General features: G+C 37.3%; 1 protein-coding gene and 1 pseudogene across 1 annotated transcript; both read left to right on the forward strand.

Annotated features, from left to right (window-relative positions):
* Positions 1–8,218: 8,218 nt before the first annotated feature.
* Positions 8,219–10,223, forward strand: LOC145675012 (COX assembly mitochondrial protein 2 homolog). The gene has a single exon (XM_081745376.1). It carries the CDS (start codon positions 9,981–9,983, stop codon positions 10,221–10,223), a length of 243 nt encoding a protein of 80 aa, XP_081601502.1. The 5' UTR covers positions 8,219–9,980.
* A 43-nt stretch (positions 10,224–10,266) lies between these two features.
* LOC145675011 (protein Abitram pseudogene) lies at positions 10,267–11,131 on the forward strand (annotated as a pseudogene).
* Positions 11,132–20,801: the final 9,670 nt, after the last annotated feature.

Genomic DNA, 20,801 nt, shown 5'->3' on the forward strand with positions numbered 1-20,801 from the left:
AGATGTGGTAGCAAGCCGTGCATTGGATCATTCCTTACACAAAACATACCGTACTATTTTTCGATCGTAAATAATTTACCGTAAATTATTAATTATTTATAAACTGTTATTTTTAAACGACTGAAGCGAGGTAATCTTACTATGATGTTTTAAAAGCTGATAATTGGGGGGAGAGGTGGCCCCGATGGCTCCCCCCCCCCTCCGTGGCTAAATCTCTGCACTAGTTTTTACGCCAGTTAATTCTTCACTGTTGTAGAAGCATGCTTAATTTACTATTTTATTCGTTTGAATTATAAATTCATATGATTAACCCACTACTTTTGTGGTGTTCTAATGGAAGAATTAAAATATTAAACCAATATCTTTACAGATAATAATCCTAAATTTTGGACCTCTTACAATAATACTATGTATGCCACAACAATACTACGTATTCCAAAGTATTCAGTTGTTATTGTTATCCGTTTAAAACTTTTGGGATTAACAATATATAAGAACATAAAATTTTGTATGGAGAAAGACATGGTTAATCAATGGACACAACAATAACTATTTTATGAAAGGTGAATGCACACGTTGGTAATGCAAGTAACTTCTATTAGAGTATAGATCTGGTATACCGTTCTTAATTTTAGGAAATTTATTGGCCATGAACAGTAGCAAGAACTTAGGTTAGAAAATACATTAATCGAGGAGAAATATGCAACTGCTACATAGATGAAGGCAGAAGTGAACTACTATCACCGTTGGTCTAGTCGTTTGCGCGCTTCCCTTTTGTGTCCCGGGTTAGATTCCCAGTGGAAGAGACTTAAAATTTGAACGTTGTTTAGTGATTCGGTTTCCACTTTAAATTCAGGGTCCACGTCTCATATTCCTTCGGTATCGAAAAGGAACGTGCAATTTTCCAACCAATGAAACCAGAAACAGTACATATACAGTGCGTTTCACGAATAACACTAAGGCCCGTCTCCTGAAGAAACCAAGGCAGATAGTGTTATGTGTGGAACGTACTTCGACCGTACTTTACGGATGGCCGCCATGTTGGATAGGGATAGGCTAGCGAAAGGTAGTTTCCAGAATTGGTCTCTACACGTGATTACCTTTACAACGAGATACCACATGGTGAGGGTTGCTATTTAAAATTTTGTGATTACCCCCCGTAACCCCCTTGAGCGTATCTCCATAGCAAAATGTTGTCTTTTATGTCCCTTGAAAGTTAAAAAAGTTTTCATGTTTCTATCCGTCTTGGTTTCTTCAGGAGACGGGCCTTAGTGTTATTCGTGGAACGTATATATATATATATATATATATATATATATATATATATATATATATATAGAGAGAGAGAGAGAGGCTAAGTTCACAGTTCTACGGCCAAAATGATGCCTGGGATATCTTTATCGTTTTTCATTTAGTTTGGCGCGCTAAGTAAGAAAATAATGTCAGAAATTGCTCATCGCGTGACGTTTTCCCAAACGATCATTATTGTAATTAATTATTAAATTGGACAATTGATATAATTAAAATGTACAACCTAAAGTTGTGTTAACACGAAACACTATGAGAGTATATAGTTCATTCTGATATACATAGAGAGTCTTTTGTAAGTTTGTCTCAATTGGTGTACCTAAGGGATGTGATGGTGTGGACACTTCCCCAGTTGAAGAACATGACAAAAGCTTGCTGTGTTAGGTTGAGCCCGAAGACATTCTGCGCAAGCGCCAAGTATTCCTCTTTCTCGCTTTCTTTTGCTTACTGGCGGGGCTCGCCTCTCGGTTCTGTCTTTTCTCCTCTTTTTTATTTTCTTTAATCCTAAAGGTCCGGGAGCCCAGAATTGTCGGGAGTGTATATTAAATGAATTGAACATTTTTTACACAGATTCAGATCGTAGCAGAATTATAGCGCGCACATTTAATGGGGCATCGGTAATAAGGGATCAATTAATGGCGTGCAATCTAAAATTAAAAAAACACTTTCCTTTGGCACACTACGTCCATTCTTAACCAATTAAATTTGATAATGGGAAGAACTGCATCTCAAAATCAATCGACAAGGGCTTTTTTCCTGTCGTCTTTCAGGATTTTCCACATTTTTCCTCCTGCTCCCCACAGCGTGTATCTGTTTTGAAAAAAGTGGCTGTACGACGTATTCCGAGTGGGTCAGCTACTCGATGGAATTTCAAGTCACAAACCTTCAATTCTATCTATGAAAATTAAAATGTTTCAAAAGAGTGTTTTTCAGAACTAGAGAAATCCAACACAGGAAATTCATGTTTTGGTTAGAATTCTTTCACAAAATAATGCCGCATGTGAAGATTTTCTATAATCAAATTCAGTGCAGGCCTACCATTAAAGTACAAACAGTACTTAAATTAAGATTTGAAGTAATGAAGGTACTTAAATATTTCATTGAAGCCATTGAGAAAATTCGGAATGACACAGACAATATTAGGACAAGTGATATTTTTCTTCCAACAGTTGGTAAAACAAATATGGGCGGATTATATCTTGCAGAGTACCCAATGCCAAAGAAGTATGTGATCACATTTCTGCGGATGCGCGAAATAGATGTGAGAAAACAAGCCATTTGGATGCCGCCAAACTTCTGGATTCTGCAAATTTTAGTGATTTTTCCGGAACATTTCTGGACACTGCGGTTGAAAGCTATCCAATGTTAAGTAAGCAGTGACTTCGCACTGAGCTTTTGGTTCTGTCAGCTTATCTTTAAAAACAATTTACAGAACAATTTTAGCGAAATAACAACCCTTTTGCAAATAACAGTGACCATACCAATGTCCACAGCAGAGCCTGAGAGGTGCTTTTCGTCTCTAAAGAGAATTAAAACATTCGTAAGGAATTTCCGTAGGTCAGGAAGGTTAACTGCCCTTACCATGCTCTCGATAGAAAAAAGTTTGATCAACAACATGCTAGATTTCAACTCCAGGGTGATAGAAAAGTTTGCCAACATTAAGAATCGAAGGATGGATATCAACTTCCGCCTTCAGTAGGTAAATACACGTGTATATATATATATATATATATATATATATATATATATATATATATATATATATATATATATATATATATATATATATATATATATATATATATTGTAGCACGCTTTGTTAATGACAGTACGAGCCGCCACTGATTATTTCATCATATCTTCGTACTCACTGTCGTTTTCTTTAGCCCATGGAACATACTCGCAAATTGTTTATATTAGTCCATGTGAACATTTACAAATTGGCTGAAGTGTTTTGAGCACATGAGTTAACATTTAAACCAACAAATAAACAGATGTGGTCTCACAGTAATGATAACAAACTAGTTACAGTGGCTTATTACTGAATAAAATAAAACGAAATTTCTACTTTTATGTTCCACGAATATGTCTTGTAGGCAAAGGGAGACGGATGATTACTGAGAATGAATGATTTTAAAATAATCAGTGGAATGGTCACGTGGGAGAAAACGTCTGAATCGCGAGAAAACCCACGGACACGATGTTGTCCACCACAAGTTCATATGGCTTCAATTCGAACCAGGTACCCCTCACACTAGAGGTGAGCGCTTCAGTATTGATCCACTGTTTCCTTTGATAATGAATGTTTGTGAAATGTCATGAACACAATATTCTGTTCCAGTGAGTGAATCAATTGTTTAAAACAAGTTTTAGTCAAAATCAATTGTTTAAAACAAGTTTTAGTCAAAATCAATTGTTTAAAACAAGTTTTAATCATTTGTTTTAAACAAAACAACCCTGCAACTAACTAAACATATTGGCTTCATCATACACGTATAATACAAGAGAGAGTTGTACAAAATCCTTGCAACTGGTTCTGAACGCTGGTTGGCTGGTCAAAATGGACTCAGCCAATCATGACAAAAGTTGAAAAAATAGCAACTAAGGTTTACTTGTAAGAGAAGAAAGCTATGAAATACTGCGTATGAATTAATTTTTTTTTTTTTCAGGATGATGACTCCCAATAACTCAAATACTTACTAAATAGAGTATTTTCATATTGAATTTTACTGTACGTGTTTACGCTCATACATAATGTATTTACTATATATTACAGCATACAATTACCGTTGTGAGAAATTAATTTTTTTATAATCTCTCTGTGAGGGACACTATATATATAGTTCTACAGACCATGCTGCAAGTTGCAAGTTAGTTGTAAACCTGGGGCCCCGCACCACCAAAGGCCGGCCCTGCTCCAGATGAAGCATGTTTGTCTGTTTTAAACTTTCTAATTGAACCTTGTGACAAGGTAAGTTTATTTTTTCTTGTTACAGAAATGAAATTTCGTTTTCTCATTATTAACCCGCATTGACTGTGATGGCAGCTTCCATTCCTGATATTATTGACTAAATCATCTGTAAAACACACCAGATGGTGATGATGCTGTACTTGGGGATGCATGTGTACTAGCAGGGCCGGATTTCCCAATAGGCCCGGGCCTATGGGCGCAAGCTCCCAGGGGGCGCACGGCCGAGAGAAAAAAATAAAAAAAATATCTAGAAATTAAAATAAATATCCATAACTTAACATATTTTTTGAATTGATTAAAAAAAATCAGGCTAATAAAGCATTCTGATTTTGAAGTTCATTGGAACAAATAATTGTTGGTAAAGTTCACCAATCTTTTGTTAATACACTAACGGCATTTTGTTAAGTCCAGAACCAAGTAAATTCCTCAAAAAACTTGCAATGATAAAGTTGCATTGTGGAGTGGAGTTTAAGCAACTAACATATAGCCCTGATATAATTTTTTAATAAAGGTTTTTAGGAAAGTAACTTTAACCAGACTAGGGGGCGGAAAAAATTATTGGGCCTAGGGGCGCCAAAATGCTAGAATCCAGCCCTGTGTACTATTGCTGTCCAAATCTCTAAATACTTTTCTAATTTATTTCGGTAATTCAGCTTCACTCTCAAAATTAGTCACTAAACATAAGACCTGCGAATTCAGCTTGAAACTGTTTTTCAGGAACATAATATGGGTCATTCACGTCTTCAGCAAAATCAACGATGTTGCTGATGAGATGAGGTTCAAGACCCTTCTCACCTCGCCCAGTCATCTGTAAAAGATCTAAAATTGCCTTCAGTCATTGGACTTCAAATGTTAAAAACGTGCTAAATATATATATACACCTCTTACACCAAAGGCGCGTACGTTAACCGTTTAGCCACAGGAAGCTCACTATTCTGGTTGAGAAGAAGTTCTTACTTATATACTCTCACCAGGATTTGAACCCATCACCACTTACATCGTAAGCACGCGCCGTAGTAAAATGGCTAAGATGTATTAAGTATATTTCTGGATAAAAGTGATCATAATAACAAGAAAGAAATAATGAGCGTTTTAACCAATACTGTTCATAAAGACAAATGTGTCTAGTTTATAAAGGAAGCAGAAGTGATCCATTTCTAGGAAACACGGTGTACATAAAGCTTGATACTGATAGAGGCTAACCTTTTCGGTTTTCATCTTGATACTTCTGGCATATAACATATTTCTGGCATGTACAGTACCTACCTAATATTGATTGCAGAAATTCACCATGTATTCTTAAGATCAGTGTTGGGTAAGTTACTTGTAAAAATGTAACGCGTTACAAGTTACTTTACTTTCTCTTAAAATGTAACGCGTTACTTGGCCCCAAAAAGTAACTGTTACTTTACTTCGAAAGTAACGCGTTACTTTTAGGTCCGAAATTTTAAAATGTGAAAAAAATTATGACTTCAATTTTCCGTACTACCATTACTACCGCTATTATTATTATTATTATTATTATTATTATTATTATTATTATTATTATTATTATTATTATTATTATTATTATTATTATTATTATTATTATTATTATTATTGCACGTTTTGAATCGCTTTATGTAAATGCAAGGACAAATTTTTACTTGATATATGAACATTTTCATATAATGTAACACTGATAAAATGCCATACTGCGTTACTCGTAGGGATGGACACGAGCGAGTTTTCTTTGACACTCGATTCGACTAGAAACAAACATCTTTGAGCTCGACCCGAGAACTCGACTCGAAAAATTTCCTCCAACTCGACCAAATCCGCTGTGTAGTTTCGAGTACATTCTTCAAGTATATTACATAGACAGTATAATTATTATCAATGACACTACTACTACTACAAGTTATATTATTTGTTGTAGACAAATACAACTTATGTTATTATTACTTAAAACATAATACAACTTATGTTATTATTATTATTATTATTATTATTATTATTATTATTATTATTATTATTATTATTATTATAATAACAACTCTGTATATAAAAAGAAAGATAGGTGGTTTGTATTTGAATACTAAAAAATAGTTGATTGCCAACCTCGGTAGTCGTGAAGTCTAGGAGTCAAGGACATTGTTCACGAGCTTCTGAGTTTCGGTTGAGGATCTAGGTTGAGTATTTGGGCTCGAGCCAACACTGTTAAAAGTTAAAGGGCACTGGCCAACTATCTTCAAAACTGCTCGGCCCGGGTTTAGAATTGTCAACGACTCGAGTAGCTCGGCTCACAGCTCATTCACTATCGACCCGAACTGAGAAGCGAGCCGAGCCAACAGCTCACCCAACCGACTCGGCAAGAGCTCTCGGCTCAGTTGAGCCGAACTGAGCACATGGCTCATCCCCACCAAGCCAGCTCGAGCCGATGGTTCACCCCAAGTGAGCCGGCTCGTGCCATCTTCTCAGTTGAGCCGAGCAGAGCTGAGCTTGTTATAAAATATCTCCTGTGGTCTCGCTATCGAGACGAGACGAGATGCGAGCTCTGTCCCCTCTCGTGAGCAACACTAAAAGTATTCCATATTACTGTTTAGCTTACATTTCTCATGGCTTTCGTTTTCCAGTGTAATCAGGCCATGATTTCAAGACGACTTAAAACGAACGAGCCATTTATTAAACTAGACTGGACTCGAAACTCGACGCGAAAAACTGATTCGCTCGGAACTCGACTCGAGGATATTACCCTTGACTTGACTCGAAACTCGACTTGAATTCGAGTTGGGTCGAGTTTTAGCTTGACTCGTGCTCATCCTTATTAGTTAGAAAAAATGGTTGCTTATTATTATTCTGTTAAACTAATTATAAAATAATAACAATGTTGTTATGTAAAATTAAAAATAAAGAGTATACTATAGAGAAACATTACACTACTCTATAATCAACGGGACTCTAGGATAAGCAAACTGATCTGAAAGAACTCGAATATTACATACTATCAGCAAACTATTTTCTAGTAATAAAGTAGGCCTGCTCATCAGAACAAAGTTTATTCATATTAACACCTTACTGTAAATCGTTAATTATGCCACCCTAGTTGTTGATAAATATTTTCTGCCGGGGCACTTCAGACACATTACTTTTAAATTCTGTCCACCATCAGCCTTAGCTCCTAAGAAAAAAGTATTCTTTCAAATGTTCGAACGGTAAAATATTTTAGTTCTCCATCTTTATAAAAAGCAACACCAATCAAAGTAAAATAGTTGCACTCCTAGTTCACTCACTGAATGTATTGATTTGGAGCTGTCAAAATCTACGACAAAATCTTCCAGGTGTTTGCAATTAGTACACGTGATTTCCCTAAGGCTGTCCTCATCTTCCAAAAACAGCAAGTGGCACTACGAACTTATCTGTTTCTCTGTGTGTCTGTGACTGTCGGTCACTGACATACGTAGTTCATGCTCGATTGTTTCATTCTGAGAAATTCACTTACAGGAAAGAAACATTTGTTTCCGAAAAAAATATACATATATTGTAGTTACTCATCCGAAATGTAACGCGGAAAAAGTAACGCAAACTAGGTACGTTACTTAAAAATTTGTAACGCGTTACCGTTACAATTACTTTTGAAAAAATATAACGCGTTACTAGGAAACGTTACTTAAAAAGTAACGCGTTACTTGCGTTACGTTACTTCCCAACACTGCTTAAGATACTCGGCATGCTGGAAATGCACGATCGTACAGATGACAATGCACTTGAAGCAGCCCAACTACATCAGGAGCGTTACAGACGCAAACCATCATATATGATGTTTGCAGCAATTTATCGGGGTGTGTGTGAAATAGTCACTGTACCTGTCCATGTGGATGCTGGTCGACGCCGTCGTGTACGAACACCTGTTATGGACGAATATGCGTTAGAAGCTGTGAAAAATGAGTCAGAAATGAATAGGAGGGAACTTAGCCCTGAAAATGCATGTGTCACATGAATGTATGACGTGAATTACATGAAAATGCCTTGTACTCATACCACCTGTAAAAGGTACAAGAACTGACATAAGCAGATTTCCAACCATATGAAGCATTCTGCCAGTGGTTCATGCAACAGACCACTATTATCATGCTTTCATTAATCAGTACTGTTCACTGACGAGGCCACGTTTGGAAGGGATGGTAACGTCTACATGCATAATACACAGAAGTAGATGCACTTCCTTATAGTACGGTTGTTATTCATCATCAATACCAGTTTGGAATCTTTATGGTGTGATTCCGTCTATAATCAACTGACCCATAGCTACATTCTACAACGAAGACTGAATGGAGCACAGTATTTCACCTTCCTGCAGGATGCACTGCCCGAATTACTGAAAAATTTTCCCTTAGGGGTTCACCGGAACGTGTGGTACATCATGATGAGGATCCTCAGTACTTCAGCGTGAATGTTCGTCGGTGGTTGAACAACAATTTCCCAAGACGTTGGATCGGGCGTTGCGGTTCTGTGAATTGGCCTGCCCGGCAGGGCCATAAATTGTGGGGAAGAGAGGAAAGCAACTTCTGCCCTAAGGGAGGCTCCCCTCCGTTTGAGGGGGGCAATTTAAGCAGGAGCGTCATTTCAGATTTTGCTTGGGGGCAAGACCCCTTGATTTAAGTAAAATTCCTCGTTTTTCACTGATTTACCATTATTCTTTTGATAAAATCTATATAAATCTCAGACTCAGGGGGAAATTGCCCCTCCCTTCCCCCCTAAATGACGCCCCTGTAGCGTTATATATTATTTCGATGGATGAAATGAACGGCACAGTGTTTCCATCTTATACCAATACGGAAATGTGGGAATCCATATACAAAGGAAACATGCATTTTCGGGCATTACTACATTTCGTAGTTTCGTGGAAAGTGTGGTGTAGAAAAATAAATTTGTAATATATAAAGAAGCATATACAGTATATATCACAATATATACAACATATCTGTTCTTCTTCACATTTATTCATATCTAAAACAAATCGTGTAGCTTATACAAAACACTGTTAAACCACAGAAGTATCAGAAGACATATTACAAGGTAGAAACACTGCACAAATGATGTCGCTGAACCCAAAACTAAAACGTAGCTTCCGCTCGGCATTACTATGGCGATCGTCTCTTCTGTGCAGTGGTGCATCAGGCCAATTGACACTCGACAGTTTGAGACAGTGCGAGAAGAAAATTATTTCCGGATGATTACAGACTGCACGTTTGTTTCCAGGCAGAAGAGCGAACTAGGGCACTTCCAATTGTATTTTTTGATCACATAGAACTGCAGTATGTATTGTGTAGTGCTTCGTAATTGATAAATTGAAGTGACTGGAGTAGTTGACATCTACGTTGTTTGTTGCTCCTTAAAAGTATCCGTTTTTTAAAAAAATATGCAATTATGGGTATATCCCAGTTCCAACAACATTATCGACAAGAAAATGCTACGATATTAGAAAATAAGAAAAGCTTCGTTTTTAGGTTTAAATTAAACAAATACGTGTTTTAACGATTTTCGGAGCTGAATATAGCGAAATCTTGAAAATAAGAGTTGGCAACAGTGAATATCGACTGAATTGAACCTGAGAAAAGAAGAAGAAACTGAATGCTTTATAAATGGTCGTAAACTTTCAATGGTATGAGTGCATTATAATTTAATGCGTGCATAGAACTATTGGAGGATTTAGTGTAAAATGCATTCGAATCTTTCATCTAATTTACACACAGAAGAATGTAATATCTTAATAGCCAAGTTGCTCCAGTGCCACGACGAGAACAAGTTCAGGAAGTTTATTGGATATTGCAATGGTGAAGATTACGAAATGGTAAAATGTTTGCGTCGAGAGAGGGAAGCTAAGAGAAAGCAGAATTTTGAGAAGGCAAAAGCAAGGCACAAACACCTGTGGCAGAGAGCTGGTGAAGGAAATCCTAGTTAAAGATTTTTGTTTGTACAATCTTTGCAGTTTTGATTCTGTTACAATGGAGAACAATATGGCAATAGACATTGAACCTATTGAACGAAGTGTTCCAGTGTTCAAAACTTACCCATCTGTAACCGACAGATATTACGTGCCTCATTATTGTGTGGACTTAAATGATAAAGCAAAAGATCAGTGTATTCGTTTACATTCAAGCAGGATATGTGTAGTGACAGCACCATCAAATCCGATTTTGCAGGAAAAGAAACGTATATTAAAGATAGATTTTCAGATTTCAATGCATCTCAATAGGTTGGATAATAAGGTTTCTGGTAAAGGAAAACATGGGGCTCAGTTCCTATTACCGAATTCCGTACTGTGCTTTATAGAGTGTAAAGATGACACTGGATACAAAATATTCAGTTGTGTTAAAGAGAAACTCGTAGAAATAAACGAGGAGTTACTTGAAAACCCGAATCTTTTGCTGGAGAGGCCATATGGGCAGAAGGTTACATAGCAATCGTATTACCTAACATAACTGCTCTCAAAGATCAACAAATTAATCTGTTGAGTACGGATGCGTATCAAGAACATATACAGAAGAGGTCTACAGGAGTCAGTTCGTAGTTAAGCGTTTATTTATGTAATTTATGGAAGTTAATAGTTACGCGTTTATTATGTAATTTATGGAAGTTCATTTACATACGTATCATTTTCAGATGTTTCATCAGTTACTTTTCTTATGTAACTAAGGGGTTTTCAGTTTTACTTGTAACCAGTCTGTGTTGTTTAGGAGTCAAAACTTACATTCTTTAGTTGACTCATAGATTTATTTCATGATTATGTATTTGTATTGATCGTTCCTGTTAGTGCAAATTTGTAATTACAGTTATTTGTTAGTAATAAAAGTGACCGCATAACTTAAATTGTGAGTTTATAAACTACAGACTTGCACATTTACAGTTTATGGCAAACAGTGCAATTCATTCTTCCGAGTATTGATCTGAATATATAAGCGAACACGCAACAAGTGACTAGTTTGAGAAATGTTAGACTAATAAAGGGTTTATTAAATCAAGGCATAAAATTTCTGGTAGGCACTGGTGAGTAACAGGGGCGGGCTTGTGTATAGCCCGCTCCCCCCAGTTCTTTGTCATCGGAACTGGAAGAGTCACTACTACTACTACTATTACTGCTGCTGCTACTACTACTGCTACTACTATTACTACTACTCCTACTACTACTACTACTTATATCGAGAACAGAACCCAACCAACCCCTTCAGGGCTTCTAACCCTTTCCTACTACTACTACTACTAGTAGTATTGCTACTAACTACTACCACCATTACTTCTTCTACTACTACTACTACTACTACCAATACTAGTACTAATACTACTACTTATACTAAAACCTCCTTACCACAAGATTGACATATTAAATCTTTATAACATGCGATTCCGATTCATTATGAACTAATATGAATCGTTAGAATCACTATGATTCGTTAAAAAACACTGGGGGAAGCGGACTATACTCAATCCCAGGGGCGGATCCAGGGGGGGGGCAATCGCCCCCCCCCCAGAAGAGGAAACTTTTTTATTTTATATATAAATAAAATATAGTTTATATTTTGACGCTCTTAAAAGTAGCTCCAAGTAGCAGTATTACAACCCACAGCCCCCCCCCAGAAGTCCGTCCCTGGTGAGTAAATAGTTCGGCTTGACAATGGGTGGCCTTTACTTTGCCTTCGAATTGCAAAGAAAACATGGAGACCAAACTCTGATGTGGGTACCGTTTTCAAATCTGAAATTTGGAGCCTTGTTTCACAGAAAGTGTTTGGTAAGATTATATTGTTCTGTATGTATAATACCACTATAACTAACCTCTGTTTTTTCCATAATAATTCTGTGATATTTCAATCCGCGTTTTTCTTCCTTTCGTCGATCATTCGGTGAAATATTAACAGAGGTTAGAGATCTTGTCCTTTCCTAACAGAGCACCGTAGTATAGAGTTATGTTCCGTTAGGCACCGCCGCGATTACTTATAATAACCGAACAGAACCCATCTTGCCTAACCTCATGTTTTATAAGCTGGCGGAGGTTAACGGAATTTTTGCCATGGTATGAGATGTTCTATTAAAAAAAAAAAAAAAAAAACAATATTGGTGAACCCTTTTTATTGCATATACACGCAGTTGGTGCAGATTTTCATAAGAAGTTGAAATATAAATTGGTTAGGGTTATGTTGCACGATAATTATAGATCTCGGTGAGAGGAACACAATAGTTAGATAAAATAATAATAATAATAATAATAATAATAATAATAATAATAATAATAATAAAATAATAATAATAATAATAATAATAATAATAATAATAATAATAATAATAATAATAATAATAAGCGATCCGACTTTCAGAACTGCATATAATCGCAGTTCTTTGGAACTTCTCCTTTCATGGAAGCTTCATAGCATCAAAAATATTTTTACCATCCAGATCAAGTTTAAACACATCACTCGCAATAATTGTTTGTAAAATTATAATTCTTTCACTATGTTTTCTCTTGTTCTTCAAAAGATTTGCACTGGGGACATCACAATATTAGACTTAGGATAGACGAAGTTCAAGGAGACCACAAGAAATAATTGTTAAAAAATCACAATTCTTTACGATTTCAGTATAAATAACAGTATTCAGACATGCAATAAAATCGCAGTGCGAAAAACAGAAACAAACATGTGCTAACTGAAAACCATGAATGCTGTGTAACAGTCATGACAGGCGATGCTGATGGGCACAAGGGGATGCGGCTAAAGAGAGCAGGCATGTGAGCGAAGATGGGTATATGCGTAAGGGTATAAAAAGACGTGGGTTCTCTCAGTGATACGAGTTCCTATAGCACCTATAATGGTCTCAGTCTAGTTACACTACACTTGTAAGCATAGAATGTCTTCTCGATAGCAAAAACACAGCGGGTACAAAAAAGATGATCCAATGAGACTTTTGGAACTTGAGATATTTGAAGTTTGTGAGTGCTTTCACTTTTCCTTTCACTTGAAGCATTTGCGTGTTAAAAATGCATTTCATAGTTATACAGGGTGTCTCAAAAGTTCCTTACCACCCCTATTAAAATCCAAATGGATGTACTTGCAGCGAATTTGATGTGGTAGGTGAACTTGAGGGTTAGGGGGACACTTTCTGGCGTAGGATACGCGGACGACCGCCATTTTGGTGCCGTCATCTTGATTTTAACTTTTTTATTACAAACGTTACGTGGGTCATGTGATACAAGACCATAGGCTAGAATTTCACCAAAAAACCGAATCTGAAGTCAAAATGTATTTATCTTTATGTGGTAAACACCCATAATTGCAGGTGTGACTTTCGTATTACATAATGTGCTCAACATGTTGTCCGTGCTGGGTAATGCACGTGTTCAGATGCTTTTCCCAATTACTATGGACACGTATTAAGGTTTCTAGGGATATTTGTTAACAGGCAACCATGATACGTTGTTCCAGATGGCGAACATCACGAATTTTCACAGCATACACCATAGCCTTCACATGTCCCCACAGGTAGAAGTCAAGGGGGCTTAAGTCTAATGATCGGACAGGCCATTCCACTGGTCCACGTCCCTGGGAATTGTTCTTCCAGGAACTGACGCACCTGGATGCCATAATGGGGAGGTGCACCATCTTGTTAGAAGAACCTGGGGAAGGTACCATCCTCGGACATCAGAGCCGGCATTATGTTTTCCTGCAACAACGAAAGGTATCGGTCTACATTTAACGTTCCTGTAATGAAAAACGGATCGACGATCTTTATTTCCCATATGCCTGCCCATAAACTAACTAACTAACTCTATGGCCTATGGAACCCGGAGGTTCAGTGCCGCGTTCACAAAAGCTCTCCACTGACTTCTATCCTTGGCAAATTGGATCCAGTTTCTACTTTGTATTCCTATCTCTGCGAGATCCATCTTAATATGATCCTCCCATCTGCGCCTAGGTCTTCCTAATGGTCGTTTTCCTATTGGTCTACCAGTCAAGACTTTGAAAGCGTTTCTACTTTCTTCCATTCTAGCTACATGACCTGCCCACCTAAGCCTCCTAGACTTGACGACCCTAACAATGTTGGGTAAACCGTATAAACTATGTAATTCCTCGTTATGAAACTTCCGCCATTCCCCATTCTCGTTCCTCTTGGGTCCGAATATTCTTCTCAGGATCCCGTTCTCAAATACTTTCAGTCTATGTTCTTCCCTCAGAGTAAGCGACCATGTTTCGCAACCATACAGAACAACAGCCATGATTATCGTTTTATATATTTTAAGTTTCAAATTCCTCGACAGAATTCGCGACGACAAGAGATTTTGAACCGAATAGTAACACGAATTCCCTGCTTTTAGTCGACATTTAATTTCTTCGTGAATATGATTTTCGTCTGTTAATATTGATCCTAAATATTTGAAAGTATCCACTTTATCAAAAGTATTATTTAATATTTTAACGCCTCCACAATTTGCCGTATTACGGTCCCGACGCACTTCCATGTATTTAGTTTTCTCTGCATTTACTTCTAAACCCATGTCCCTGCACGCGTTTAATAATATCTCTGCATTTATTTCTACTGTTCTCCTATCATCCCCTATTAAATTTACATCATCAGCTTATGCCATAACCTGGTGAATGCCGTTCAACTCTAGGCCCTGGTTGCTATCTTTGATTTTCCTTATGGCGTATTCCAGCACAAAGTTAAATAATAATGGCGACAACGCATCTCCTTGTTTCAGGCCATTTTCGACGTGGAAGCTCGTGGACAAAAATTTTCCTACCCGGACTTTACTTTGGGATTCACTTAAGCATATCTTAATTAATCCAATTAGCTTTCTCGGTATTCCAAATTCTGTAAGAACGTTGTATAATGTTTCTCTCCTAACGGAGTCGTAAGCCTTTCTAAAATCAATAAATAGTTGATGTACCGGGGTATTGTATTCCCACTTCTTTTCGAGTATTTGGCGAATGGTAAATATTTGGTTGATAGTTTCTCTTCTGTCAACATCCTATAAAATCCTTTCAAATATTCTGTTAGCAAGATATGCCTGCCCATACCATACTTTTCCCTGCACCAGTCATTTTCGAGGGATCTGTCCAAGCGGGGTTGTCACGGAATCAATAGCGCATGTTTTGCCTATTGACCTCACAATTTACGTAGAAATGGGCTTCATCCGAAAAAAGTATCTGCATAGTGAACTGCGGATTTACCCTCAATTGCTCAATAGCCCACTCGCAAAACTGGACGCGACGATCGGGATCGTCCTCCGACAAATGTTGCTGCAATTGCATCTTATATGGATACCACTTATACCTTTGGAGCATCCTGTGCACTGAACTGTGACTCACGGCACATTGCATTGCTAATCGACGTGTGCTTCGCTGCTGCGACTACGAGAAGAAGCCCAGCACGGCAGTAGCTGTTTCTTCGTCCGTGTCTGTCATTGGCCGTCCACTACGGGGTCTATCCACAACTGTTCGCATTTCCTCGAATTTGGTCAATAACCGTGCCACTGCAATATGCGATACAGGTGCTTGTTGTGGATGACGCGCATTGAAATCAGCAGCCACTGCGCGGGCACTCTTTCCGCCCCATATTTTGATGATTTGGATGCGTTCGTCCCTCGTTAACGGCATGATTCACAACCTGCAACACAAAAGAAACGCAGTCAAATTCACAACTTCAATTGTGGATAACTGTTTACCACATAAAGATAAATGCATTTTGACTTCAGATTCGGTTTTCTGGTGAAGTTCTAGCCTATGGTCATGTATTACAAGACCCACGTAGCGTTTGTAATAAAAAAAGTTAAATTCAAGATGGCGGCCGTCCGCGTAACCTACGCCAGAAAGTATCCCCCTAACCCTCAAGTTCACTTACCACATCAAATTCGCTGAAAGTACATGTAACGGCCTATTTTAGGGCCATAAAAAATGAGAACATATCAAGCAAACTTCCTGATCGGATAAAAAAATTAACGTATTATGAATATTCAATAGCTTGCCTAAATTAACCCAATTTTTGTATACTCAGTCCAAGTAATAAAATAAAAAAAATTCAGAATGAAAGCAATTTCTAATTTACATGCGCAACGGAAATTTAACATTTATCACAGGTTCTTGCTACAGTGGTAGACCCACAATGAGATTTTAGTCGGTGTGCCATCTAGCACATGTTCGACACGAACTTACAATGTACCTTATTACTATCAAATAATCTTGATATTTAATATACATTTTTGGAATGGAATCATAGATTCAAAGTTGAAGTTATTATTTATTGATTCACAAAAAGGAAGAAAAAAATCGAATTACAATTTAGAAAGGTTGATATAAAATTTTAGATTACTGGTTTCGATATACATTAGCTTTCAAATATCTTGATTTTGCACTGTTTCGGTTTTCACATTTTATCACTGCATAGATTTCAATATACATGTTATTATTAATACAAGATTTAGTTTTCCAATACAAGGAAGATAAGATAAACATATAAATGATACATTATTAATAACTTCTTTTGGCAGGTCAAACAGATCAAAATAGGTTACACCCTTTTTAGTGAACCAATACTCACCAAAATGCGATGTTTGGCTCCCAATATTTCATATTATTGTACACTGATCCATTTATCCTTTATCTAACACTCAAGAAAGTACAGGGGAAAGATTAAAAGTAAAATAATAACGGAAAATGTTACGTGCACGTCCATCAAAAGTGCTCGTACTTATACTACATTAATATTCCACTTTGGGAATCGCTTCAGAATTCATCTGTTCGTAGCATATTATAAATTTGGCTTACATGCCATGGGTCACATTTTACATACAACACAAGAAGAAAACACTACATTGATTATCCCTATTAATGAGCATGCACTATATACAGGGTGTCCGAGAAGTCCTTCCCTCATTACAGAAATTTATAACTCAGGCTAGAAATAAGATAGAAATATGAAACTGGTGTTGAATTGTTTACAAACTATAAAAGTTTTGGTCACATCAGTACACTTCCACATGAGCACCCTTGGTAGCACGTAGCACATCTAAGCGATATTCAATTTCCATCCACACATTAGCCAACATCACTGGAGGGATCGATGCAACGACTGTGGTTATTCGTTGCTGTAGGGTTTCAAGATCTGGTACACGTGTTCGGTAGACCTCATCCTTGACATAACCCCATAAAAAGAAGTCTAATGGGGTTATGTCAGGAGAGCATGGAGGCCAAACTGTTGGTCCATCATGACCAATCCATCGCCCAGGAAATGTCCTATCGAGATAGGCACGGACGTCCAAAGTCCAATGAGGTGGTGCACCGTCTTGCTGAAAAACGACATCGGGGCGATACTGAAGCAGCTGAGGAACAGCATACAGCTGCAACATATCCAGGTACACTGCAGATATGATGATATCCTCAGCGAAGAAGAATGGCCCGATAATTCAATCGTGCAATAACGCGCACCAAACATTCACCTTTGGACTGCCTCTGGTGAACTCCCTGACCTCCCTAGGGGGTTCTGAACCCCAAATGCGTACATTATGGCGATTCACTACTCCACTGACAAAGAATGTCGCTTTGTCGGAAAAGGCAATTCGTCTGAGATAACCATTATCGTCCTCAATACGTGATAGCATTTCGACCGCAAAGTCATATCGACGTGTACCGTCGTCGGGCAACAAGGCCTGAACGAGTTGCACTTTGTAAGCACGAAACAATAAACGTTTGTGTAAAGTGTCACGGATAGAGCTTTTTGGCATCTGTAATTCACGTGAGGCCCTGCGCACCGATTTCTTAGGACTTCTCAGAAAAGACTGCCGCACAGCCTCCACCGTGTCTGCTGAGGTTCTTGGTCGACCAGACCTCGGAAGGTCAGCAACCGACTCTGTGTTCTTGAAATTCTCATGCCAGGCTTTAATGCTCTTGACACCAGGTGGAGTCCTCCCAAATGTTGTCTGGAACTGTCTCTGCACCGTGGTTGGTGATCGTGTCTCATGGTACCACAGGACACACTGTGCCTTCTCCTGGTTGGTTGGCATGGCTTCTTGGGCTTCTTACTTACGTACTACAAACCTAAAACAAAAAAATGAGACTTGGTAAAACAGAACAAACCTAACACAGACAAAAACTTTTATAGTTTGTAAACAATTCAACACCAGTTTCATATTTCTATCTTATTTCTAGCCTGAGTTATCAATTTCTGAATTCAGGGAAGGACTTCTCGGACACCCTGTACAAATGAAGATGAAAAAATACAATGTTTAGTACTTTCCTGATCATACCATAAGCGTACTATTTAATTATACGGATCAATACATCGCCCTACTCAAAAGAAAAACGACAAGTTGGCCATACCTGAGCTAACCTAATCTTCCAAATTCTATCATTTAATTAAGTCGGTAAAATTCTGTACTGGAAACCAATTATATAGTCGTACTGAGGTATACTAGAAATTTTGATAATAATAATAGCGGATTAGCGAAAATATCACGATGAGACTGTTAGATGCGTAACGCAACACGAAACACTATTCGCACTTAGCTGTCATGTTAATAACACTTACAAATGATTTTTTTTTCTTTTCAGCAGTTAATGTCTTTCAATATTTCAAAGTTTAAAACGCAAATGGTACCATGTATTAGGGTGAATTCAGTTCGGAATAATTCCCATGAAAGAAAAGGTAAACTTTAACGTTACCTGTTATAAGTTGTGTAGCAAGTCCAGACTATCCTGCATCCTACCTCTCCATGACGCTGCAGGGGCCGGTTCCAGAATATCTCGGCCTAAAACACAACAAACATACCATATCCTTCTACTTTTACGGCGAAGAGATGATGGTTTTGGTGACGCTTATGTCCAAGAACAGGTTATTCATTTTGGATAAGACCTCCCAAATTTCTTTTGTCTAATACATCACAGGTTATTTCGAATTAACAATTTTATACACTTTGGTCCTAGAATGCCAATTTAGGCTTTTAAATTTCGAATTTTTCCTGGAGGTCATACAGCGTCACATGTTTCACTTCAACACATTATAGTGGAGCGTCATACAATGCCTGGCCACTACAAACCCAGCTACTCCACAATATTTCATATTGCAAAGCATAACCTTTATCATAATTACCATCTTAAATTTTGAAAATCTAATGGATTATCAACAAATACCATATATATTAAGTTACGCTAACAGTTCTTCAAACTAAGATTCATAATATTTATACACATCACTTACTTACTCTTTTTCGTCCGGGTTGCATAAACCAATGGTAGCCCCCCACCTCTCCGAAGTGGAAATGCTGGACGGCGCCATGTTGATTTCACTATCCATCATGCATCAACACACGACAGTAGAAAACAAATTATTATTGTTCTACTACGAAAGGTTTGCAGTTAACGCAATACGTAAGTTTTCATAATAAGAAGTTAACACATTCATCATAGATTTTACGTAAACAAAAATTTAAAAGAATCCGATATAACGTTAGGAATTATTCCTAATTAATATTAATTATATACGGATATAATGTGCAGTTATTGAATAAGTGTGCAGTTATTGAATAACCTTGCCACCAAAGGCTTGTATTAATAATAAAGAAACATTTCAACCACTAACATGAATAACTAACACGTAAAAACAAATAAAACGTGTATTTGAACGAATGGTACGACTATACCAAAAGGGGCCACTTAAATAAAACAACAGAAAAACAATAACAATGTAAGGTACCGTAAAGGGGTACGTTACATTTTTCCATTGGATTTTAATTGGGGTGGTAAGGAACTTTTCAGACACCCTGTAGATCTCGATCAGAGGAACACAATCGGATAAAAAAAAAGTTCGATTTGATTTTCGGAACCGGCAGGGTTGGCGAAAACCATGGTTTTTATTGAAAACATAAAAAAACGTTTTATTTTGTTTAAACTTTTTTTATTTGGTTTAAATAATTTGCTTTATGTATTTATATCACATGGACAGAAACAAATTTGCTTCCTCTTGCTGTTATAATGCAAAAACCGGGTTATGCTGGAAAGGGTCACATAAACTTAAAAAGGATTCCAAACCGCTTCTCGGCTTACATCCGAGAGAAATTATCCTTCATTTGAACTCGAAACTGGGACTAATTGGCCACAAACGCGATACGCCTAACGACTCTCCCGAAGGATTCCTCCTGATATATATAAAGTTGTACTAGTCTTTATATACTTGTTAATATAATTGTCAAGAGTCATTTCAGAAGGACAGAAAGCTAAACAATTGCACAAATGAAACCATTATACAGAATTACATATGAACAATTTCAAAGTACTGCAGAGTACAGAAGAACTAATTCAGTTCAAATTAGATCACTAAGACTTATTAGTCCAAGTTAAAGAAATAGAACGTCTTAATTTGCATATCAATAAAAAAGTGAATAAAGATACGAATTATTTGAGTTCACTTTAGCTCTGACCCATTTATACATAAATAAATATCGAAGATAATTCTGATTTCAATAAATGCCTCTCGTAGGGTTTCAATAGGGGTTCAATAA

The sequence above is a fragment of the Thermobia domestica genome, chromosome 18 (assembly GCF_964235325.1).
Source record: "Thermobia domestica chromosome 18, izTheDome1.hap1.1, whole genome shotgun sequence".
Classification (NCBI taxonomy): Eukaryota; Metazoa; Arthropoda; class Insecta; order Zygentoma; family Lepismatidae; genus Thermobia; species Thermobia domestica.

Excerpts from the sequence above, each read along its gene's own strand:
- LOC145675012 (XM_081745376.1), top strand. The coding sequence starts at position 9,981 with ATGCATTCGAATCTTTCATCTAATTTACACACAGAAGAATGTAATATC.